Source organism: Helianthus annuus, chromosome 17, assembly GCF_002127325.2.
Source record: "Helianthus annuus cultivar XRQ/B chromosome 17, HanXRQr2.0-SUNRISE, whole genome shotgun sequence".
Taxonomy (NCBI): Eukaryota; Viridiplantae; Streptophyta; class Magnoliopsida; order Asterales; family Asteraceae; genus Helianthus; species Helianthus annuus.
In genome coordinates this window covers 14,575,013-14,600,982 of record NC_035449.2, presented here as the reverse complement: position 1 = coordinate 14,600,982, position 25,970 = coordinate 14,575,013, and the positions used below count along the sequence as shown (strand labels likewise).

Sequence of the window (25,970 nt, the reverse complement as noted above, 5' to 3'; positions counted from 1 at the left end):
GGTGCATGTTAGATATTTTAGTGTAATCGGAATTGACTAGTGATCAAAGCGAATTATAATACACATCAAGCAAGTTATTGACTAGTGATCAAAGCGAATTATAATACACATCAAGCAAGTTAGGAGGTGCGGGAGTGCATTTTGTTTAAGTTATTATAATTCAAAGTATACAGGCGAAGCCCGTATTCTACGGGGGTTCCAAGGGTGCAACGCCCCTTTGGCAGGGATCCGGGAGCAGCGCCCCTTGGAGCAGGGTCCAAGGGGCGGCAACCCCTGACTGGGGTCGAGCTGGAAAATAACTTATTTTAATTAAGTTGCTTTACTAAAATTGCATCATAAAATTATTTTCTGGAAAATAACTTATTTTCGAAATATCAAATAATGGCAGTTTTATTTAAAAATTAAGACAACTGCCATTAATCACCCTTAACCCCAAAATCCTTAGTTGTCTTTGATCAGTTTTCTTTCTGGTTCATCACGAATTCACCAAAAACATACAATTAATCTAATTCTCGAAATCAGAGTTGTATCCGATTGAATTATTCGGTAGAATCATCGAAATAATTTGATCAGAGAGTGGTTACCCGCTTCTCTGATCGTCCGGTTTCTGAAAATTTCCTAACAAAGATCAAATTATTTTCTGTGAAGATGGCAAGAGGATCGATGAATGATATGGCAAGCAAGTTTGACAAACTGGAGAAGTTCGAAGGGCAGGACTTCCGAAGATAGCAGAAGAAGATGCACTTTCTTCTCACAACGCTGAAGGTGGTGTACGTGTTGACTGCTCCAATCCTGGAGATCATGGAGGATGGCAATCTGGAGTAAATCAAGAATAGGTCAAAGTGGGAGAATTACAATTATAGAGACCACTATCTTTAAGGAGATATCCAAGTAGTTAAGTGGTTTACTACACAACTAAAAAGTTGAGAGGTGTATTTATTATATAAAATCGAAAAAATGTTATTAACAAAAGTTATCTTATATTGTATTATCTCTATATAAAAAAAGATATTCATGAATTATGAAACACACAAACATTTAACATCAATTTTGTATTATGTTTTCTATTTAAGTTCTTTTAAAAAAACATTGACGTATTATGAGATAAGTTGCGTAATTATGTAACATTATTGTTGCATAAATAAAAACATAGGTTGTGTAATAATTTAGTATTAACCACCCAGTGTTGTGGCGGGGTAAAATTGTGCCAAATAACATCAACGTTATACCCCATCAGTAACCACCAACACTGGAAAAACTCGTAAAACAAAAAAATAATGAAAAGTAGACGTAAAAACGTTGAACCACTTTAACACCCCAAAAACCGAATTATTAATTTGCTAGTTTGTTATCATGTTTAACAAAATTAGGTATAATAACTAGGTACCTAGTTAAATGTCTAGCAATTTAAGTAAGGGAATGAAACTTGTGGCAACTAGGATGGGTAATAAACTTGAGGGACTAGGATTGCCAAATTTGAAACTGAATATAATTAAAACAAAAATCTCACACACACACAAGGTGTGTGTGTGCGCGTGAGAACGATCAGGAGCAAGGGGAAACCCTTCTCCTTCAACTACTTACAAGAACTCAAGAATTGAACCTGATTTTGAGAAGAAATCGAATGCATGAGGCTAGATATAACTTAATCTAAGTGTATTGATCATAAGGTATGTTGCAATTTATGATTTGATTACCTTGTATGAAGTAGGTTTATGATTAATCCGTGAAATTGTGTGAAATTAATCATGTATATGTGTTAGAATCACCATATAGAACATAGGTTATGTATGGTTAGTGTTAATTTGATGTTTAGGGGTGAAACCCGTTTGTTATTGTGAGGATGATGACTTGAATCACCACCTATGTCCAATTCTTGTTGAAAGATTGATGTATTATGCGGGTATGATGATTTGTTGTTAGATGGATTGAATGAAATGCGATGATAATATGTTTGATGTTTAATTTTAAATACTACATGTTGATGAGTAGAAAGATTTGATGAACTATGTATGAATTTAGAAGATTATGCATGAATTAGTTGTACGTTATGCTTAAAAGGTGGTACGCACGCCAAATGTATGATGAAATGCTTAAGTGAAGTTAGGATGCAAAATGTTATGAAAAAGCTTGGTGTATATAGGAATGAAATACGAAAATGATGGTATGATCATGTTAAATTACTAATTTGAATATGGTTGTAAGCACATTTGCATCGAGAGTAGGTAATGTATATGGTGCCTTTTTGTATAGCCTACTTTGATATTACGAGTAGATGAGAATAAGTCGAAAGTTCACATAATGAATTGCTGACTTCTGAAAGTCAACTACGTATAGGAAGCATGATATGATTTGTTGCCATAAAAATAAGACTATAGGAAGGCGTAAGTTACATGTTATGCCGATACGTGATATTGGTGATGGCATGACGAATTTCATGAGTTTGAAAAAGATATGAATTTGATTATATGTCTTATGCTTGTTGATTGTGACTAAAGTAAGTCAAACGTGAAATATGAGATTGATATGATTGTTAACATGTACAAACGAGTATGCTAATAAGAGTGGGATTTCGACGAAATGGAAGTATAGGAATCAAGTCGAGACGGGCTCAAGCACGAGGTGTTAACGGGCCAAGAGGAAGCAAGGGATTGGATATGAACACGGATGCATGAGGTAAGTGATTTCCGTAGTCACTTCTTAGTTTGTTTAAATAATATAATGCTTTATTTAATTAAACATGATGTTTGATGTCAAGTATGTGTTGAAGTCTTTCGTTGTGCATAATGGGAATAAAGTTGATTAAAACGCCCTTGATGGGTATATTGGGAGAACAATCTTAAAAGTAGACTATAAGGAAGCTATTCGATTAGTGTAATGGTTTTGGTCAAGTGTGAAAATGTGGAGTATGGTTTTGTATGTCATAAACCACTTAATGCGTAAATACCCATAACGGGTCAAAATAAGCTTTTGAGAGAAAATGCGCTAACAGTAGGCAAGACATCCAAGAATTCAACCCTTTATGATAAATAACGTTGATATTAAAAGGTTCATGAGGAGTCGAGGTTAAATAGTCAGATTATTTCTAATAAATGCAAGAACGGGTCAAAACTTGTAAAAAGGTAGTAAGTCGATAGTGCGTAAGATAAGAATTTTCTTAATCCGGATATGGGATTTCAAGTTTATATGATAGATTGTGAATTTACAAGCATGTAGGAAGAAACGGGAGGTTAAACGGGTAAACGGTTCAAAAGTTATGCGCGTTTTAGTGCGTACGGACGACGAAACGGAACTGCAGAAAACTGCAAATTCTAGAGGGCGTCGCCGACGGGTATGGGGGCGTCGCCGACGGGCTCCAGAAAGTGAATTTTTGGCTGACGGGTTATTTGACTGTCTACGGGGATTTTTGGCTACGGGTAATTGCAAGGGTCATCGCCGACGACCCTAGGGCCGTCGCCGACGCCCTCCCCAAGCTCAAAAACCTAAAAAATTTGTTATTTAAGTTGATTTATGTATCGTAGGCTTCGATTTGTTATCCGTGGTCTTCGGTGAACTTTCCAAACATGATTTTGATGGTTCCTTAGATGTCTATGGGCTATAAATCTAAGTCTAAGTCCCATGTAATTAATGTATGATTATGTAAGAAGTATATGAGAGCTTGTATGTGTATATATGGGTATGTACATCTGTAGATGTGTATATATATGTATGCATGTGGATGTCTACGTATGTAAGAATAAAGGTATGTATGAGTATACAAGGGTTTGGTAAGATCTTGAATGTGTAAATGTGAGTATGTAAGTAAGTAGAGACGTAGTAATGTATGTACGTATGTAGGTATGCATTTATGTATATGTGAAGATACGTATGTGTATATGTACGTACGTAGAGACGTAGTAATGTATGTGCGTATGTAGATGTGTGTTTGGTATATATGAAGGTACGTATGAGTTTATGCATGTTTGTAGAGATATAGGAAGGCATGTACGTATGCAGAGGTGTATGTATGCATCTAAGAATGTATGTACGCGTGATTTGGGTACGTTGAGTAATACGTTATTAATAGTGTGCCTTGAGAATGAAAGGTAATGCAGGTACATTATTGAAGACTCGCCAGGACATGGATATGCAGATGAAATGCTTAAAGTTAGAAAGATAAGGAAATGGGAAGTGTACGAGATTGAATCTTGTTTATGTATTGTAAACTAATGTTATGAATGCATGTGGTGAGTGCAGGTTGTACGAATCGCAGGCGGTTGTTACGATGAATAGAGATCGAAGATCGAGTCACAAAGTAGATTGTACGGGGATAATTGAGTATGTACTTTAGTATTCATATTAAAACAAACTTTCAAGTAAGTCAAGACGTTTGTAATGAAAGAAATTTTATGGCACGTATTTCCACTGCGTCTTTTCAGTTAAAGCGTGTTAGGGTGTAACAAGTTGGTATCAGAGCCCTGGTTTGAGAGAATCAAGTAACAGGAGGTAAATACTTGAACGCAAACCGGTGTGCTCCCGTGACCAAGAACCCGTACAATCCAAGACTCGATCGAGGCCTAAAGGCAAAAGCGAATGTAAGTATATATTAGATTATGTAATTGAAGGAAACTAACAGTATGTTATATGAAGGGAAAGCGCAATTGTTGGAAGAGATGATCCGTGAATGCGGTCTAGGACCGGCATCGAGGCAAGTAATGAGACGAATTGACCCCAGGTACGTAAAACCTAACGTATAGGCGTATGAAATGGTATAGTTAAGCAAGTGAAAGAAAAATTTTGAACAAATTATAATAACGACATGGTAAATAAGTTTTGAAAATGTTACACGTGCCGAAACTAAATTCTTCGGACATAAGGTGGCGATTACGCGAAGACACGAAACTAATACGTGGAATGTGTACCTGGCCAGTACACAAGAAACGTATGACGTTCGTGAGACCGTGATAATTGTTACAGGTATGTCCGATAGAGTTTGGTAGCAGCTAGGCGTGTTGGTGAAATGGGTAGTAAGACTCTCGGGAGATTGAGAGTACTTTGTAGGAATGAAAGATGTGAATGCAATGCTTGAATCCTCGAGACGGATTCAAGGAATGAAAGATGCGAATGCAATGCTTGAATCCGCGAGACGGATTCAAGGAATGAAAGATGTGAATGCAATGCTTGAATCCGCGAGACGGATTCAAGGAATGAAAGATGTGAATGCAATGCTTGAATCCGCGAGACGGGTTCAAGGAATGATAGATATGAAGGCAATGCTTGAATCCGCGAGATGGATTCAAGGAATGAAAGATATGAATGCAATGCTTGAATCCGCAAGACGAATTCAAGGAAGGAAAGGCATGAATAAAATGTCTGAATCCGCGAGACGGATTCAAAGAATGAAAGAGGTAAATGCAATATTTGAATCCGTGAGACAGATTCAAAACATAAAAGGTACGAAAGGTATGAGTAAGGTGTTCGAATCCGCGAAACGGATTTAAGATATAAAAGACGAAAACTAGTCCACTTAAGATGAAGTCAATAGTTTGACCATGATTGTGTCACACAAGTCATATAAGTAAATGTAAAGCAAATGAACAAAAATATGATGAGAATGAAAATATTCGAATACATAAGTAAATACGGATCAAACAAGTAAATATTCCTTAAGTGGTATGATCCAAATTGCGTTTAAACTTTCATATATATATATATATATATATGTATGAATATATTTATGCAAATGTTTTGCATACGAGAATGGTCGAAAGGATAAATGGGTCATACGGGTCAGATGGCGATCGCTATTTGAACTCGATAGTTAATGTGTTGATTTGTTAAGTTATACTCATAGGTGAGTTTGATGATCGGGCACGCAAAGTCACTAATCGGGAAGGAATTAGCATTGTAAGGTATGGATAACGATCAATGGGATCTACTTCCGTCAGGTATGTATAAAAAGGGTTGTAGCTTTAGTAGGAGGTTATGACTCGACTAGAGATGGATGCGTCATAATCGAATGTATATATGCAAAACTATAATCCAAAATGTGGAATGAATTTCAAAATATACGTAATGATCGTCGGGTGGTACTGAATTTGAATGCTCGTAACTGTGGAAATTCTGATAGAATATACGGGACGGCAAGTATCGTTAAGAAGTGCTAACCTTGATGCTCAGCTTGTTGGCCATGTTCATTTGAGCAAGACCTTGTAGAAAAGATACGCATGGCATAAATAACAATAGTAACCATGGAAATAATGCTTAGTCTTCGTGTTAAGAACGGATAAGTAAGTTTAAGAAGGGGTGATCTTAGTTATAATAATAAGTCCTTGAATGATTATATAGTATGCGTATGATAATATATCGACCCCTCCCAAGAGCTTAAAGGTAATCAGAAGTAATGATAGTAATGGAATGTTTAGGATGGCTCATAGTGAACAAAATGATAGATAGTATATGATGTATGAGTAGCATGAAATAAATCGATTTATTTCGATTAGCAAATATATGAATGTAATATGCTTATATAGGAAGTTAGAAACAAGCCACAGACTTAGGTTTGTATGACTAATAATTATATACAATTGGAATGAATTCGATGAATGAGACGCCAGTGATGATATGTGCTAAGAGCCAGTATTATAAAGTAAAAGACACTAATAAGAGCTCTGGAGCAGAATTAAAAATAAGTATTGTGGTTGAACAACTTGAAAGGGGTAAGAGTAGAATAGGTTTGGTTTGAATGAGAGAGGTTTCGGGGACGAAACCTCATTTAAGGGGGGTAGACTTGTAACACCCCAAAAACCGAATTATTAATTTGCTAGTTTGTTATCATGTTTAACAAAATTAGGTATAATAACTAGGTTAGTAAACCTAGTTAAATTTCTAGCAATTTAAGTAAGGGAATGAAACTTGTGGCTACTAGGATGGGTGATAAACTTTAGGGACTAGGATTGCCAAATTTGAAACTGAATATAATTAAAACAAAAATCTCACACACACAAGGTGTGTGTGTGTGCGTGAGAACGATCAGGAGCAAGGGGAAACCCTTCTCCTTCAACTACTTACAAGAACTCAAGAATTGGACCTGATTTTGAGAAGAAATCGAATGCATGAGGCTAGATATAACTTAATCTAAGTGTATTGATCATAAGGTATGTTGCAATTTATGATTTGATTACCTTGTATGAAGTAGGTTTATGATTAATCCGTGAAATTGTGTGAAATTAATCATGTATATGTGTTAGAATCACCATATAGAACATAGGTTATGTATGGTTAGTGTTAATTTGATGTTTAGGGGTGAAACCCGTTTGTTATTGTGAGGATGATGACTTGAATCACCACCTATGTCCAATTCTTGTTGAAAGATTGATGTATTATGCGGGTATGATGATTTGTTGTTAGATGGATTGAATGAAATGCGATGATAATATGTTTGATGTTTAATTTTAAATACTACATGTTGATGAGTAGAAGGATTTGATGAACTATGTATGAATTTAGAAGATTATGCATGAATTAGTTGTACGTTATGCTTAAAAGGTGGTACGCACGCCAAATGTATGATGAAATGCTTAAGTGAAGTTAGGATGCAAAATGTTATGAAAAAGCTTGGTGTATATAGGAATGAAATACGAAAATGATGGTATGATCATGTTAAATTACTAATTTGAATATGGTTGTAAGCACATTTGCATCGAGAGTAGGTAATGTATATGGTGCCTTTTTGTATAGCCTACTTTGATATTACGAGTAGATGAGAATAAGTCGAAAGTTCACATAATGAATTGTTGACTTCTGAAAGTCAACTACGTATAGGAAGCATGATATGATTTGTTGCCATAAAAATAAGACTATAGGAAGTCGTAAGTTACATGTTATGCCGATACGTGATATTGGTGATGGCATGACGAATTTCATGAGTTTGAAAAAGATATGAATTTGATTATATGTCTTATGCTTGTTGATTGTGACTAAAGTAAGTCAAACGTGAAATATGAGATTGATATGATTGTTAACATGTACAAACGAGTATGCTAATAAGAGTGTGATTTGGACGAAATGGAAGTATAGGAATCAAGTCGAGACGGGCTCAAGCACGAGGTGTTAACGGGCCAAGAGGAAGCAAGGGATCGGATATGAACACGGATGCATGAGGTAAGTGATTTCCGTAGTCACTTCTTAGTTTGTTTAAGTAATATAATGCTTTATTTAATTAAACATGATGTTTGATGTCAAGTATGTGTTGAGGTCTTTCGTTGTGCATAATGGGAATAAAGTTGATTAAAACGCCCTTGATGGGTATATTGGAAGAACAATCTTAAAAGTAGACTATAAGGAAGCTATTCGATTAGTGTAATGGTTTTGGTCAAGTGTGAAAATGTGGAGTATGGTTTTGTATGTCATAAACCACTTAATGCGTAAATACCCATAACGGGTCAAAATAAGCTTTTGAGCGAAAATGCGCTAAGAGTAGGCAAGACATCCAAGAATTCAACCCTTTATGATAAATAACGTTGATATTAAAAGGTTCATGAGGAGTTGAGGTTAAATAGTCAGATTATTTCTAATAAATGCAAGAACGGGTCAAAACTTGTAAAAAGGTAGTAAGTCGATAGTGCGTAAGATAAGAAATTTCTTAATCCGGATATGGGATTTCAAGTTTATATGATAGATTGTGAATTTACAAGCATGTAGGAAGAAACGGGAGGTTAAACGGGTAAACGGTTCAAAAGTTATGCGCGTTTTAGTGCGTGCGGACGACGAAACGGAACTGCAGAAAACTGCAAATTCTAGAGGGCGTCGCCGACGGGTATGGGGGCGTCGCCGACGGGCTCCAGAAAGTGGATTTTTGGCTGATGGGTTATTTGACTGTCTACGGGGATTTTTGGCTACGGGTAATTGCAAGGGCCGTCGCCGACGACCCTAGGGCCACCGCCGACGCCCTCCCCAAGCTCAAAAACCTAAAAATTTATTATTTAAGTTGATTTATGTATCGTAGGCTTCGATTTGTTATCCGTGGTCTACGGTGAACTTTCCAAACATGATTTTGATGGTTCCTTAGATGTCTATGGGCTATAAATCTAAGTCTAAGTCCCATGTAATTAATGTATGATTATGTAAGAAGTATGTGAGAGCTTGTATGTGTATATATGGGTATGTACATCTGTAGATGTGTATATATATGTATGCATGTGGATGTCTACGTATGTAAGAATAAAGGTATGTATGAGTATACAAGGGTTCGGTAAGATCTTGAATGTGTAAATGTGAGTATGTAAGTAAGTAGAGACGTAGTAATGTATGTACGTATGTAGGAATGCATTTATGTATATGTAAAGATACGTATGTGTATATGTACGTACGTAGAGACGTAGTAATGTATGTGCATATGTAGATGTGTGTTTGGTATATATGAAGGTACGTATGAGTTTATGCATGTTTGTAGAGATATAGGAAGGCATGTACGTATGTAGAGGTGTATGTATGCATGTAAGAATGTATGTACGCGTGATTTGGGTACGTTGAGTAATACGTTATTAATAGTGTGCCTTGAGAATGAAAGGTAATGCAGGTACATTATTGAAGACTCGCCAGAACATGGATATGCAGATGAAATGCTTAAAGTTAGAAAGATAAGGAAATGGGAAGTGTACGAGATTGAATCTTGTTTATGTATTGTATACTAATGTTATGAATGCATGTGGTGAGTGCAGGTTGTACGAATCGCAGGCGGTTGTCACGAGGAATAGAGATCGAAGATCGGGTCACAAAGTAGATTGTACGGGGATAATTGAGTATGTACTTTAGTAAACATGACTTATACCTTATTTATGTAAAAGATTCATATTAAAACAAACTTTCAAGTAAGTCAAGACGTTTGTAATGAAAGAAATTTTATGGCACGTATTTCCGCTGCGTCTTTTCAGTTAAAGCGTGTTAGGGTGTAACAACCACGCACGGTCGTTGCGGCGTGTTAATGTGAAACGTAAAACATAAAAAAATAACCAAGTCGATCGAGGACCTATGCGTTACAACAGGGCCGATAAACGGAAAAAAATCGATGTAAAAACGTTGAAACACACACGCACGTTGCGTCATATTAACCTGCAAAATTTAGATCGAAAAGTTTATAAAAATGAAAAGCATAGGGTCAAAATTGAAAGTAAAAAGCGTTAGGTTTAATTATAAAAATAAAAAGTAAAGCGGTTAAAAGTAAAAAAAAAACTAAATTAATAAAAAAACAAAAAGATATTCACAAAGCATGTGATACAACCATCAATGCATAAAAAACTTGCTAATTAATCAAGCTATGGGTACCACAATGAGATGCACAATACACCCACAAAGCTTGATGTACAAACACTAATGCAACAAAATGTTGCAAATTTATATTATAACTAGTCTTAATTGCCCCTGCGTTGCGGCGGGGGCATAAACCGTTCCAAGTAGTACTAATGCTACACAACTACCAGCGACCAACAACACCGAAAAAGCTCGTAAAAACAAAATAAACAAAAAGGAAAAAATAACAACACTGAACGAAAAGTATATGTAAAATCGTTAAATCACGCATGCCCGTTGCGGCATGATAATGCGAAGAAATTAGACTGAAATGTAAAAATAGAAAAGAATAACTAAGTCGATCTAAGAGCACGCGCATTGCGACGAACCTGTCAAATAGGGCAAAATAGGGGCGTTGTAACAGTCTTGTCAAACGGGAAAAAATAGACGAAAAAATGTTGAATCCCACACGCACGTTGCGGCGTGTTTACTCACAAAATTAGAACAAAACGTAAAACAAACAATTTGCAAAAGATGAAAAATACGAGGATCAAAGTTGAAAATAAAAATATGTTGGGGTTAAATTGCAAAAGATAGAAAAGTTTGTGTTAAAAGTAAAAAAAAAATAAAACCAAAGATGTTAAAATGCAAAAAATAAAACATTTGAATTAAAAGTGAAAAGTATAGTAATTTTTTTTTTGGAAAACTCCATAACATTATAGTACAACTTACTAAAGTACCAACATGTTACAAATTTATAGTATGGTAATTTGTTTTTAAAGATTGTAAATTTTGCATATATTATTAAACATCCGTACACAATTATGGCGCTAACACATATACCCTTGCCCCAAGTCAGATGTCTCATCCTAAGACCATCCGTAGTGGGGCGTGATTTTTAAAAAAAATTGCAAAATAACGCCGCAAAACGCCCGGAACCCATTACATGGGGCGTTTTAGAGCGTTTTTTTTTTTGAAAAAAATTTGATTAAGCGTTATGTTTAAAACGCCTTGCCCCAATCCTCTTCTCCAATCATCTTCCATCTCATTTATATGTTATCCAATAAGAATTTTTTGAGGTTTTTTTTATTTAATTATTTTACATCTCATTTAACATAATACCCCACATCCCCACTACACCCGTTTTGTAAAAACGCCCAATAATGCCCCTTGCTGACTGGGCTGCCACATGGCGCAAAACGCCCCATGATGGGGGCATTATATTATTTAACCACTACACATAGTCTAATAACCTCTTACCTTTACACACTAAATCGACTTTGTACAAATGAAAAATGAAATACTTCAATTGTATTATTATCCTTTTTTTTACAATTCATCAATGGAAAAACTTACATTATAATTCTGTGTAGGGCTGTAAACGAACTAGCGTTCAGCAAACAGTTCGTGAATCATTCAGTAGGAAGTTCGTTTCTTAAATAAATGAATGAACATAAACAAGAAATTCTGTTCGATTAGTTAAATGAACGAACACGAACAGAGGTGCCGTTCATTCATTTGTGTTCATGAACGTTCGGTAATGTGTTTGTGGACGTTTGTTCGTCCTCATTTATTTATGTTGTTCATTGAAGATTTGTGTTCATTTAGAGCATTCACGTTAGCCTTGATCTCCGTCTATATAATTTAACCAAAAAACACATATTTCTCTAGATTATGTTTACTTTTTAAAAACCTCTCACACCCAACTCTTTATCTATATCTCTATCATATTCATAATCTTATTATTTTTTCTTTTTCCAACACACTTACAATTAATATATAGAGGCTTGAATATGAGTCTCTAAATATAGAGGTATACTTTAATATCTAAAAAAAATTCTCTATTGTAGAGATTCCAATGTAATGGTGTTTTTGTTGTTTCCTCTATTTCTTTCTCTATATTATATAGAATATATTAATATAGAGACTCCAATGCGAATACTCTTATCTAAACTGTTTATATTCTTTTATTCTTCTTTATTTAGTACCGTAAGAAATAAAATAAGAAATCTTATTCCCACCTTGTTTATGCACCGTTTCTCTTTCCTTCTCATCATTCACATCCACGAATACTATCGACTTCTATTCCATGATTAGGGCTCCAAGTTCCAGCGCTACTCCCTCCGCCACTTCCGTCGATTTTATATGTGTTCGTGAACCGTTCATAAACACGCTCATTTCCTTAATGAACGAACATAAACAAAAAAGTTCTCGTTCGGTAGGTGTTCACAAACCATTCATAAACTTATTATTTCCTTAACAAACACTATATATATACGTCCCCACTTCCATAACTTCTTCTCCACCACTTGGCCTTGATCTCCTCTCTCACATACTCACCGAATTCAATTCATCTCACTCTCTATCTTTCCTGCAAAAAGAATGTATCACCATCTATAATCATTATTATTCAAAGCTAATGTTAATGGTGATCCATCAAACGATCTCCACTCCTATTATCACTCACTTCAAATTATACTCATCTTATTATACACCCTAATCTCTTATCCAAACACAATAATATTATTCTCCTATCTCCCAAAGATTCAGGAACCCAACCCTAATCACTTCTATTCAAACAACACGTTCCTTTTGACTGAACCCTTTTCTTCGAATCTAGCACAATACCCACCACTCATATTAATCCATAATCCATTATATATACACATATTATATCCAGATACATATATATTCCATTCTGATCAGATAAACAAGCATGACTTGTTTGAGGGAATTACAAGGAAAAATGGCTAATGATCCTCACTTTAACAATTATGGCTCTAGACCTTGTGTATGGGTTCCGGGACCGGTGATCGTTGGTGCGGGACCATCTGGGCTTGCAGCGGCTGCTTGTTTGAAGGATAAAGGGGTTCCAAGTATCGTGTTGGAGCGTTCGAATTGTATCGCTTCGCTATGGCAATTCAAGACGTATGATCGGCTCCGGTTGCATCTTCCAAAGAAATTTTGTGAACTACCCATGATGCCCTTCCCTGAGGATTATCCTATGTACCCATCAAAGCAGCAGTTTTTGGAGTACTTGGAGAGTTATGCTAAGAGGTTTGGGATAGAGCCGGTTTTCGAGCAAGCGGTGGAGAGTGCGGAGTATGATGAGAAAGTAGGGTTTTGGAGAGTGGTGAGTGTAGGGTTGAAAGGGGAGGAGATGGAGTATGTTTGCCGGTGGTTGGTGGTGGCTACCGGAGAGAATGCGGAGGCGGTGGTGCCGGAGATTGAAGGGATGGAGGAGTTTGGTGGGGAGGTGCAACACACGGCTGAGTATAAGAGTGGAAGTGGTTTTAGAGGGAAGAAAGTGTTGGTTGTTGGTTGTGGGAATTCAGGAATGGAAGTGTCTTTGGATCTTTGCAATCATAATGCTCATCCTTCTCTTGTTGTTAGAGATTCTGTGAGTGTACCTAAAGTTTTATGATCTTCAAACTGTTTTTATTTAGTTATGTGTTATGTGTTATGCATATTGTCGGGGTCGCATCCTCAATAGAAGCAACCTCTCTATTCCTCATACAGGGTAGAGATATATAAGGCTGTCTACATCTTATTTTCTTTTGGTGGGATTTACTGAGTATGATGACGACAATATGTGTTATACGTATTACTTTTTCTAAGAAGGTTAAAACATTTTATAGAAGAGGGCACATCCACTTCTACAAGTAGGTTAATTAGCTTCATTATTATGTTGGGTAAGGAAGTTATAAGGCCATTGTTAAGGCACCATTGATTATAAAATGATGAATTGATGATAGTTAATTGCATGGAAAGTTTTGAGTTCAACATTATCTACTCTCATCATTGCAATATTATTATTTTATTAAATGATATATATACTAACTTTTTTGAAAATTATATATATACCAACTATCAAGTCATACATTTGCATAAGCTATTTAATATTTTAATTACTAAGTTGGTGATCCGTCAATAAAACAACATACGGTTACACATTGATACTATGTATGTAAACACTAATTGTAATATTGTATATTCATGAGAAGATTAAAGATTTTGTCATGAGTAGAAAAGCAAGTAGAAATTCCACTTTCTTGGAACTCACAAGCATGCGAGCAAATAACATAAAACTAATATGAAAAAACAAAGGTTAAATAAAACACTCATTTAGCCTATGGTGCCCTATACACCCATAAAAAATCGCAATATATTTATCTTTTATCATTTTTAAAACATAAATTACAACTTACGGTGTGTGATATATTGGGAAACAGGTTCATGTTCTACCACGAGAGATGTTGGGAAGATCGACTTTTGGGTTGTCCATGTGGTTGCTCAAGTGGCTACCTATAAGACTCGTCGATCGCTTTCTATTGATCATGTCATGGCTTATTTTTGGAAACACGTCCGGCTTTGGGCTAAACCGCCCCAATGTAGGACCCCTCGAGCTAAAAAGCAAGACAGGAAAAACACCGGTGTTGGATGTGGGAACCCTAGCCAAGATCAAAAGTGGAGACATCAAGGTAAACCAAGCTGCCATATGTATCTATATAGGCTTTTGTACTACTTTTGTTTGTTTTCCTTAAATATGTTCCCATATCTTTGTGCTTGCTTTCCTTCTACTTTGGACATTCCTTACATTATTTCTAGTGTAGAATCACTACATTAAATGTACTTTTGGCTATTTTACAAAGACCATTTTCATTTATAACTTAAGATGTTTACTTTTATTATATTATTATATCATGCGTACGAAATTTTAAACGTTTAAAGATTTTATTTATAAAAACAAGTTTTTGAGACGTAATTAGAACTAAAAAGGAATAAATTATTAATGTGATCAATTGAGCATGTATTTACAATATATCTTAAACTTAGTACATTATTATATCCTTATACTCAATATGTATTTTAACATGTATAGATACATCCGAGCATTCAAAGTGTTGGAAGCCATAGTGTACAATTTGTGAATGGAAGAGTAGAGGCTTTTGATGCAATCATTTTAGCAACAGGGTACAAAAGCAATACTCCATCTTGGCTAAAGGTACTTTATATTCTCATCTTTCTCTTTTATTTCTACAAAATAATTTCCAATATGTTTTCTAATTTATTTACAATCAAAATTATGTATATGCGTATATAGGAGAAGTGGATGTTCTCGGAAAAAGATGGGATGCCTCGAAAACCATTTCCTCAAAGTTGGAAAGGTGAATGTGGTCTATACGCGGTAGGGTTCACCAAACGGGGCTTGTTTGGTTCATCCATGGATGCAAAACGCGTATCAGAAGACATAGAAAGGTTTTGGAAAGCCGAAGCCAAAAATCTCTCCAAGACCATTGGGCGATCGTTCACACTCCAACCCACGTTTTTTCCCGTGTTTCCTTGCTATGACTTAGAGAACACAAGTTTCGTCTAACTACAAAAGATTATGACAATGAAATCAACCAAGAAGTTGTTCATCCAATTGTATATAATTAAGGAAGAATTGTGGTGGAACTACTTCTAGGTTTTTTATATTTCTTCATTTATGGAGGGGACCTCTATCATGATCTAGGATAGTGTATCTATACATCTTGTACATTGCCATATTAATTTCTTTGACATAGAGAGGGATAGGGGTGAAAATCTTAGGGTTTAATATTTCTATAAAAAAATTTTGTGTACTTGGTTTAGAGCTTGATTAAACTTTAGAAAGTATTCAACTTCCTTGTGTATTTTCATACTTGTTTACTTGGTTTAGAGCTTGGTTAAACTTTAGAAAGTATTCAACTTCCTTGTGTATTTTCATTCGGGACAATATCAAAGAACAAATACTAGTTTGTATAAAAGAAAACAAAAATCCTTTTTTCTACTATGAATGCAATATGAAAGTGATGTTTTCGTATCGAAATTCCAAATGATCACTAAGAATTGATAACATTTTATTCTTTTGTAGTTTTATTGTTGTAATAATTTCATTCTCAACTAGTTTCTAGGACCACAATTGCAAACAATAATTCATAAGCAAACACCCGTTTTCACAAAATGTGTTTTTTTATACGACAAATTTAGATCACTGACGGACCAATAGAGTACCATCGTACCACCAGCTGAACAGAGGAAACCTAATAAATCTGAGAAAACCCCCCTTGTGGGAATCGAACTCAGGACCTAATGGTGTCTAAGCTTTATCACCACCAAGATACGACTAAGCTATAATGTCACGGACACATTAAAATGTGTAGGAGAAAAATAGACCTTCCACCAAGTTTTTATGCAATTGGATAATTTCGTTGTTGTATTGTGGTTTTAAAGAGATTGATGTGCTCCTAGTACTAGCTACACATTGTTTCTTGATGAGTTGCACCCCTCAATCTCTTTCAAATGATACTTCCAATTTACTAATGGCTTTAAGAATTGTGGAAAGTGATTGAACATTCATACATATTGTAACCAGATTTTTAAATAATTTCATGTAAGAATGAGAGTCACGTGCTATTAGTTTCTCATTCTCATAATCAAACAATTTCTGAATGGATAAGTGATCAACCATTAAGGGGTCTGAATTATTTAGGGGCTGTTTCACAACTTCTGAATGGTTAAGTGCTGAATTAGTAAGAGGTCTGAACCATTAAGTGTTGAATCAGTAAGATGTCTGAACCATTAAGAGCCAGTATAATGCTTAACCGTTCAGAGATAAATGTCTGACCAATTTAGATTAGAGGTCTTAACCATTGAGACTCGGTATAATGCTTAACCATTCAAAGGCAAATGTCTGAACCATTTAGACATATGCTCGCGAAAGAAACAATCTAAACCATTAAGTGCTAAACTAGTAAGAGAACTGAAAGTGTTGAACCAGTAAGAGGTCTGAACTATTAAAAACCAGTATAATGCTTAACCGTTCAGAGACAAATATCTGACTAATTCAGATAAGAGGTCTTAACCATTCAGACTCAGTATAATGCTCAAACATTCAGAGGCAAATGTATGACCAATTTAGATAAGAGGTCTTAACCATTCAGACTCAATATAATACTTAACCATCCAGAGGCAAATGTCAGAACCATTTAGACATCTGCTCGCAAAACAAACAGTCTGAACCAATAAGATGTTGAAACCATTAAGAGTCCATTAACAGCTGAAATAACCCAATGACTATGGGTTAAAAATATTATGTATTCTATATTGTGTACAAATGAAAGCATATATGGTAAGGAAGCTGTAGACTGTCATATCACTAAATTAAATTCGTAACAATTCATAATTCTATAGTATGAGCAAATGTGGGAATTGGGATCAAGACCAAATAAATTGGAAATTTCCGTTTTTAAATTATGAATCACTTCATTAAGATGCACTAATTGTAAACTTTGTAAATTTGTGGGGTGGTTATATTTTTTTAAACGATGAATTTCTTTAATTTTGTCGTCAGTGAAATTTGAACTCGTGACCTTCAAGCCTATGTGTTTCTAAAGGCTTTATCATTGCGAATGAGCCACCAACCCTGTTGGTAGCTGTCTAGGTGATTATCATATTGTTGTGGTTAGTTCATAAAGTTCCTAAAATTATTTATCAGGTTTCTATTTGATCTTATTTACATATATTCACATATGAATCTACAATGTATTTACATATGAATTCTATTTGATCTTATACAAATTTCATACGATTGTTTACATAAGGATAAATATGTGATACAAATTTGAAATTTTATGTATTCAATTCACATGGCCGGTTAAAAAAATGAATTAAATATATACAGCAACATAGTGTTTAACTGAAATGAATATTTTATATAACAGTCTGATTTAAAAGTTAATTATAGAGGTTTTAATTTTAAAATAATTAGGATAATCAGGTAACTAATGTTCAGCCTACCTTCAACACATAATCATTGATTAAAATTTGATTTAAAAGCTGCACAACTTTAAAAAAAATCTATTTGAGTATATAATATTTAAAATTTAAATAGTCAAACTAATAAACTGATAATATACATCTATCCCTTTTTATTTTTGAATTATATATATGATTATACCCAATCTAGATAATTCTTTCAGTTATACTCGTTTAACAAATATGCTGCTTAAAAATATAATAATTAGATTTGAAGTCAACCGTCCTTATTATTTCAAAAATATTAACCAACTTATTAGGTTTAAAAAATTGTCCTAAATCGGTTGATTTGGTGACCTAAAAATTGCATACATGACTTCGTTTAGCAAGCAACATTAAAACAATTAAATTTAAACAAACAGACAAATTCATACATTCAACTAATTAATCATTTGAAATCAAATGTTGTTTTTATCGTCTAAAATGTGATATATGAAGGGACACATATATTAGTTACATGCTTTAAGACTACGTGGTCGTTTCTTTGCATGATGTGATGCTATAAACATTTAAACATTTTAAATAAATATCCTGAAAAGATTGACATATATAAGTTATTAAGGTAACATATATGAAATAGAGTCGAAAAGTGATGGAATGAAATTAAGATTTAGGAAAAAGAAAAATTATTTAAGTGTGATAAGGATATGCATATGAATATTCTAAGTCTACCCTAAAACCTCATAGATGAAATAAAAATGAGACTACTTAAGTCTTAACTTGACCAATCTTCAAGAGACAAACTCACGTTTGATTAAGTGGTGTACTCAACAACAGAAAAAAAAAGTGTTTAAATTCGGTAAGGTGCATGCATTAATATAGGACTGCACATTTATAACATCAATATTTAAAACAGAGACGATTACAGACTAATGGCAGGCAGACGAGCAACAAGTTGCGCCACTACCCCCTTCTGAATAGCAAAACCTACACTGCTAAACACAAAATTCTGCCCCTTAACATGCGTGGTGTTACTGTTCTGCTGAACCCGCTTGAGGAACCGCACCGCGTCAACTTGACTTGAGCAATCCATGTTTGGGTAGAACAAAATTTATATATGAATGTTTGGTATGTTTTGATGTTGGAAATTTTTTCTCAAGCCACACAGAAAAACAAAACTAGACTCCAAATTTCTCACTTATTTAACTCTTCAAGAGCGGAACGATGGAAGTTCCATCACGTGGTTGAGACCCACCCTTTAAACTCCTCAAGATGATAGAAATATAACGAAGAATTCGTAGATACATAACTCTTAACCTCTAAGCCATTAATTTTGCAACACTTTGAAAAAAAAGTGGCTTGTCCTTAACTCAAAAGCCGCATTGAAAAGATCGAGGCATGCAGGTTCGTAAGAGGCATCTCTAATTTTCACACATGAATCTTTATAATTATCACTGCTTAGCTTATAATTCCTTTTTACTTTTAACGATAAAAAGTTATATATTTTGATAAATTCTTGGTCAAACGAGTTCTTCATTGTCATATACATGCTCATAGGGGTAGAGATGTGGATAGAGATAGATGTATTGGTATGTACTTGAATGAAAGTGTAACAAAGATGTAGGAACAAGACTATCTTAACTCTTATCAGTCGTTTTAACCTAACTAATTAGGCAGATGACATTTATGAGTATATGCCATACAAACCACAACAAACACCATGACCTCTTCACTTCCCAAGATATCATTTATGAGTATAAATACATTTGAACCACAAAAATCTCTTTACCTGACCGACTAGTGAGGTCAATCGGAATAGCCATTAGCCTGGTATCATACATACCACTCCTTTATAATATCTATTTGACACATTCACACTCATATATACACATGGCATGTTATAATACCTTCATCTCATTTATGACTTTTAGACTTTATGAAGAATAATGAGTCCTTATTGAAAACGAGTCTCATCAATTTGGTAGATAATGACCGGCTTGGGTGTTAGAAATGTTTCTTTGGCTATGGTTTGTCTTGTGTTTTCACTGACGTTTCTACATTTTTATCGATGGCACTATCTCCTGACGTACCTATCATAACGATAGAAAAGGTCTCTAATGATTTAAAAAAAAAACATTATATAACAAAGAACAAATATATGCAAAGGGTAAAGTTGAAGTTCAAATAAACATTCAAATGTTGTTTGTTAATTTTAGAAGAGTAAATAAAAAATGGTTACATATGACAGAAATATTATCACAATTTTTAAAGGACCCATTATATAGCTATATAAAAAAAACTATACCCAATTTATATAGTTGCATTCAGGACATTGATCTATGATTATGATGGGGCATACGTACATGATATATCATTAATCATATGTGGTCCAAAATGTTGGTTATGGAAGAAAGTTAGCTATCTATTTTATAATTATTGATTCATAAATAAAGAAATAAAGAGGGACCATTTGGTCAAACACACCACGGGTTCACCGGTTTGCTGCATAGGTTCCTTGACCTAGTGCTAAATGGCTAGATGTTTTCAAATTCACGAGATGGTCAACCACAAAAACTTATAATAAAAGGGTGGGTCTATTCGCACACGCCTGTTGTCTTTTTGCACATCCAAAGCGCCTCCTATGGCCAAAGCGGGGCGCTTTGGCTTGGTCAACAGACAAGGACTGACTTCTGTCAGTCCTTGTCTGTTGACCAAGACCAAAGGGCCCCGCTTTGGCCATAGCGAGGCGCTTTGGATGTGCATTTTTAAACAGATTGGTTGGGGTTGATTTGGGGTTGATGTGGGTTAGTTTGGTAGGGATTTTTGGTTGAATTAGTTTGGTAGAGATTTTTGGAGGAAAAAATTTTTATTTTAGTTTTATTACATATAATTCATAGTTGTTTTATAATTACATCATTACGTCATTATTTTTATAGAATGTGTATAATATAATTTCTTAACGTTGTTTATTTTGTTAAATTAAACGAATGCGTTAAATAAAATGTACAGAAAGCCACAAGAATTAAACGTAAACAATCCAGAACCAACGTGATGTAAATAGAAGATTAACTGCAATATATATATATATATATATATATATATATATATATATATATATATATATATCAGTTTGTACATACAATACACAACAAAAAGGTACAACTGAGTACATAATACATAACAAAACACTAAACAAACAAAGTAATGTACTAATCCTCGTGCGGTGGGGACGGTGGGAGGGGAAGTGGAGGCAACGCAGCGAGCTCTCGTAGATCAACGAGCGTCTGGACGATCCAGTCAATGCGTGCGCCCTGACGTCTGAGGCGCCGGTCGAAGTCCCGAGCCACCTCACGCGCTGCCGGAGGCAGGTCAGCGTAAACGTGCTGCGGGTATTGTGGCGGCTTAGGAGCTGGCTGAACTGGTGGTACCGGGATCTCATCGACCCGCTCCTCCTGCGTCGGATCCTCGAATATAGGCTGAGCCTGAGCCTGAGGCTGAGCTTGAGGCTGAGCCTCAGGCTGATCGATGCCCAGAGCCTGTAGCTGAGCCTGCCGAGCGGCCCGCTGAACATCAGGAGGGGCTAACAATCCAGGCCTCACCTCAATAACAATCGGGATGACCTCCGGCAACACCTCCGGCTGCCAAATCAGCCCGTCAGCACCCCTGAACCTCAGACCGACATCAAAGGTACGGGTGATCTGCATAGCGGATACTGACGCGCGGCCCAACCTGGATGACGGGACCGGATCGGACAGCAGCGGATCATGCTCGGGCACGATCCCTAGCGAGCGTGCAATGGCGGTGATAAATGAGCCAGTGTGCAGCTGCCCGCGGAGCTGCCGGTGGTATGCAGTAGAAAAGTAATCTGCCAGGCTGGCTGCTAGATCGCAGGGCTGGCGGCGTAGTAGGCAGTAAAGAAAGAAAAGGTCACTGAGGTTGACCTTCTCCTTGCTGGAACCCGCGGCACGATAGTCGACGCGATAACATGGTGCAGGTATCGGTGCAAGGGGTCTCTAATGGTGGTGGCCTTTTGCCAGGATTTCCCAAAGGGAGCCCTGGAAATGACCCTCCAGAAACTGATAAGCGTCTGCCTGTCCATCATCGTAACCGCCTGCGTATATAAATCAGTATCAAGCTCAGGCTCAGTGTACAAACCTGTATGGACAGCAAACTCCCGCACACTCATCTCAAACTCCTGACCGGCGAGACGGAATGTAACCTCGTGGACTGGAAAATGAGGGTTCTCCACGTAATCCGCCGGATGCGGCGCGTATGTAAACGTAGAAAGAAACTCGACCGTAAGCTCAGGGTACGAGTCCTCCATCGCTAACTCAAATAGGCGCGACCATGGAGTATCTAGCCCAACTATATCACGCGCCCGCTCGACCTCTCCCAAGGTAGTCAGCAGCTCCCAATCTATCCCTACATGCTCCCCAATCTCTATGGTGAGCAACCTAGCGCATCTCCTACTCGCCCGTGAACCCTGCGGAAACTGCAGGTACGGACATGCCGGCTCTTCCTCGTCCCCCACCTCTCCCTCAGCCTCCATATGCTCAATCTCCTCATCGGATAAATCCATCCCTGCACGTTTAAACAAATAATATTAAACAAATAATAATATTAAACAAATAATATTAAACAATTAATAATAATTAAACAAATAATATTAAATAAATAATAATATTAAACAAATATTAATAAACAAATAATAATATTAAACAAATATTAATAAACAAATAATATTAAACAATTAATAATAATTAAACAAATAATAATAATTAAACAAATAATATTAAACAAATAATATTAAATAAACAAATAATAATATTAAATAAATAATAATATTAAACAAATATTAATAAACAAATAATAATATTAAACAAATATTAATAAACAAATAATATTAAACAATTAATAATATTAAACAAATATTAATAAACAAATAATAATATTAAACAAATATTAATAAACAAATAATATTAAACAATTAATAATAATTAAACAAATAATATTAAATAAATAATAATATTAAACAAATATTAATAAACAAATAATAATATTAAACAAATATTAATAAACAAATAATATTAAACAAATATTAATAAACAAATAATAATATTAAACAAATATTAATAAACAAATAATATTAAACAATTAATAATAATTAAACAAATAATATTAAATAAATAATAATATTAAACAAATATTAATAAACAAATAATAATATTAAACAAATATTAATAAACAAATAATATTAAACAATTATATATTATAAATTTGTAACACATCTGTGCAAAAGTTGGTTGTACTTCATGCTTAAAGTGTCTTTTGTGCACATATGAAGTGTACATGTTGGTATTTTTGTTGTATTTTGTTTCTGCCCTGCCACATTGTTGCTCTGTACCACGTGTCCACTACTGTCTTAACCAGGCTCTCTGTATCACTCTTCTTTCACCTTCAGCTCTGCCACCATACCACAAACTTGCAGCAGATTCCCAAATCTAATACAACCTTCACCTTTTTCATCAAACCAAACCCTATCATCTCTAATTATAATCCGTGTAAATCAATACATGTAGCTATTAATTATTGACAGAGAAAGAGAAAAGTGATGGAGATGGTGAAGGTGGGTCCGCTAATCTGCTCCGGCGAATAAGCCTAACACGTAGTGCTCTGATTTCTCTGGTGTTCCTCTAGCTGTTGGAAGGGTCTGCCATCCGCGTCTCCGTCGTGCCTCCTTCGGTACCGGCAGATGAGCATGTTTATTTGATCTGGACGCGTGTTAATTGACTGACGTGTCTCACCACCGCTTGCTTTTTAGTTTCTTTAGGTTTACAACTCATCCATCCGCACACAGTTCCGTTGCAAGAGAGAGAGGGAGACGACCCTGCCTCCGCCCTTCCACCGCTCCGAGTGTCACAATCACGATCAACGTCTCCACCCTAACAGTGGAATCGGAATTGGTTTGTCATGTATAGGGTTTCGATTATGAGATACAGTATCACCTTCGCCGTCTCCATTCTCAAAGACCAGGTATGTGGTTTTTTTTTTTCCGGTCTATTGAAATCCTTTTCATCAAGTGATCTGCGGCCTTCTTTGTTTGCTGACAACCGTTAGAATGTCAAGTCACGAAACAGGTGAAAAAGCTGACCTTTAGTTCCATTGCAAACCTTTTGATTTGTCAATCAATATTGAAATTTTTAGTTGGGGATTTGAGATGTAAAATGGCGTTTGAAACCATAAATTTAATTGGGGAAGATGAACATAACGAATGGAATTGTGGTGTGTTCAAAACAATCAAGAGAGATGTGAAAACGTGACGTAACCCACATGAGAAAGTCACGAATGGAATTGAATGAATTTCTAATGGTTGAATTAGTTTTGCTTGCTTAATTAAATTTCTTATGGAAATGGATTGTAAGAGGAAACGCAAACCAATGAGTTGTTGTAGTTGAACTTCAAAAGATCTAATTGTGCTAATGTGAGTTAAATAAATTAGATGGCCATAAATTAATATTATTCAAAGTGCAGGGCCATAAAGTTAATGTAACTTTATGCATTATGTTTCTTAACCGCTCAATAATATTTCTTGCATTATTGAGGCTTAAAGCATTCGAATCAGGTGTTTGGAGCAGACTAATAATGACTTTGATCAAAGCAAACATTGCTGAGGTTATTTAAATTGTTTCAAATACCTTGCTTAAGATTCTCTTCCTGTCATTTGTGTTTATTATCTTCACAAAAGAGGTTAATTTTTGCATAGCAACTGAAGCAGGTGTTTGGGTCTATGCATTGTTTGCTTGATAGATGATCATTATTCATTTAGAAGTTCATATTGAATCAGGTAAGTCTCAGCGAATCTTTAACCAGGTTTAGACTACGCTTCGAGTACGCGAATGATGGTTATTTTTGTTCTTGCATCCGCAGATATGAAACTTAGACCAACACTCAACTCTGTATCCACATATGAAGGAAGCAGCAACGATCCAGGTGAAAAAGCTACTTAAAAGGCAATCTTTTTGAATGTCTAGAAGCATGTTATATGAAAATGTATGTGATAATAATGTAAGTTTTTCGGTTCAAAGAAACCGTAACTCTTTTAAGTACTCCTACCATTTCTTATAAATGCATCTACTAGCTTGATTGACAGGTGTTGGATTTTGTTGCAGGAACTTGCTGATGATGGACAGGTTATGTTCAACCTAGCTATATTTGTTTCGATGGGATTTTAATTACATGAAAAGAAATATTTATAAAAAAATCCAGCTTTTTCCCTAAAGAGCTTACGAAAGATTGTATTGATTTCAGGTCTATAAATGAATTTCATTCTCATAGATTTTGTATATACGACATTACAAACAGGGCCCGCCCAAGGGGATCCAACTCATGGTAGGGCTTAGGCCCCCACTTGAGAAGGAGAAGGACCGCCAATTTCTGTAATAAATTCCTTAAACCAGGTGAATTCGACTTGAAACAGAGCAGAGCAGAGCTTGAGCGGCTGGTTAGTTTTGTGATCATCTAACACCTTAAGAGGAACAAAGGGGGCGAATAGACAATTGGAGGGATGAATCGACTGTCGAATAATTGGGGAGAAACAAAGGGGCGTGCAGCAATGAGGATTGATTCTATCTCGAGTCTTGGTAAGTTTTTTTATTGTCATTCACTATTTCATTCTTTTGTTCTTCAACTCTCGGATTTACTTTCTCATTCAGGCCTGAACGACTGAAGTTTCTTATTCCTAAGAAGGCTTCTGTGATGGTTTGCCAATAAAATAAAAGGGTACTTGTTAGACCCACTTCTTTAGTTCTTATAAAACCATTTTCGACGATAACTTTTAAGGCTAGTAAAAGCAAGTCAAATTCATATTTCCGACAAAAATTGGGCATGACCCATTCGTACGATGAGCATGCACCTGTTTTTAA

General features: G+C 35.5%; 1 protein-coding gene and 2 long non-coding RNA genes across 3 annotated transcripts; all 3 read left to right on the top strand.

The window, feature by feature from the left end:
* The first annotated feature begins 6,945 nt into the window (after nt 1-6,945).
* Nucleotides 6,946-9,880, top strand: LOC118489102. The gene is made up of 3 exons (XR_004886230.1): nt 6,946-7,136; nt 8,059-8,142; nt 9,702-9,880. It is a non-coding gene; the product is annotated as an uncharacterized LOC118489102 (long non-coding RNA).
* A 2,689-nt stretch (nt 9,881-12,569) lies between these two features.
* On the top strand, nt 12,570-15,936 carry LOC110923181 (indole-3-pyruvate monooxygenase YUCCA6). The gene is made up of 4 exons (XM_022167353.2): nt 12,570-13,669; nt 14,502-14,750; nt 15,152-15,274; nt 15,374-15,936. Exons 1-4 carry the CDS (start codon nt 12,986-12,988, stop codon nt 15,644-15,646), a joined length of 1,329 nt encoding a protein of 442 aa, XP_022023045.1. The 5' UTR covers nt 12,570-12,985; the 3' UTR covers nt 15,647-15,936.
* Nucleotides 15,937-23,517: 7,581 nt separating this feature from the next.
* LOC110923245 lies at nt 23,518-25,756 on the top strand. Its single transcript, XR_004886229.1, has 5 exons — nt 23,518-24,720; nt 24,824-24,892; nt 24,976-25,113; nt 25,218-25,238; nt 25,357-25,756. It is a non-coding gene; the product is annotated as an uncharacterized LOC110923245 (long non-coding RNA).
* Nucleotides 25,757-25,970: the final 214 nt, after the last annotated feature.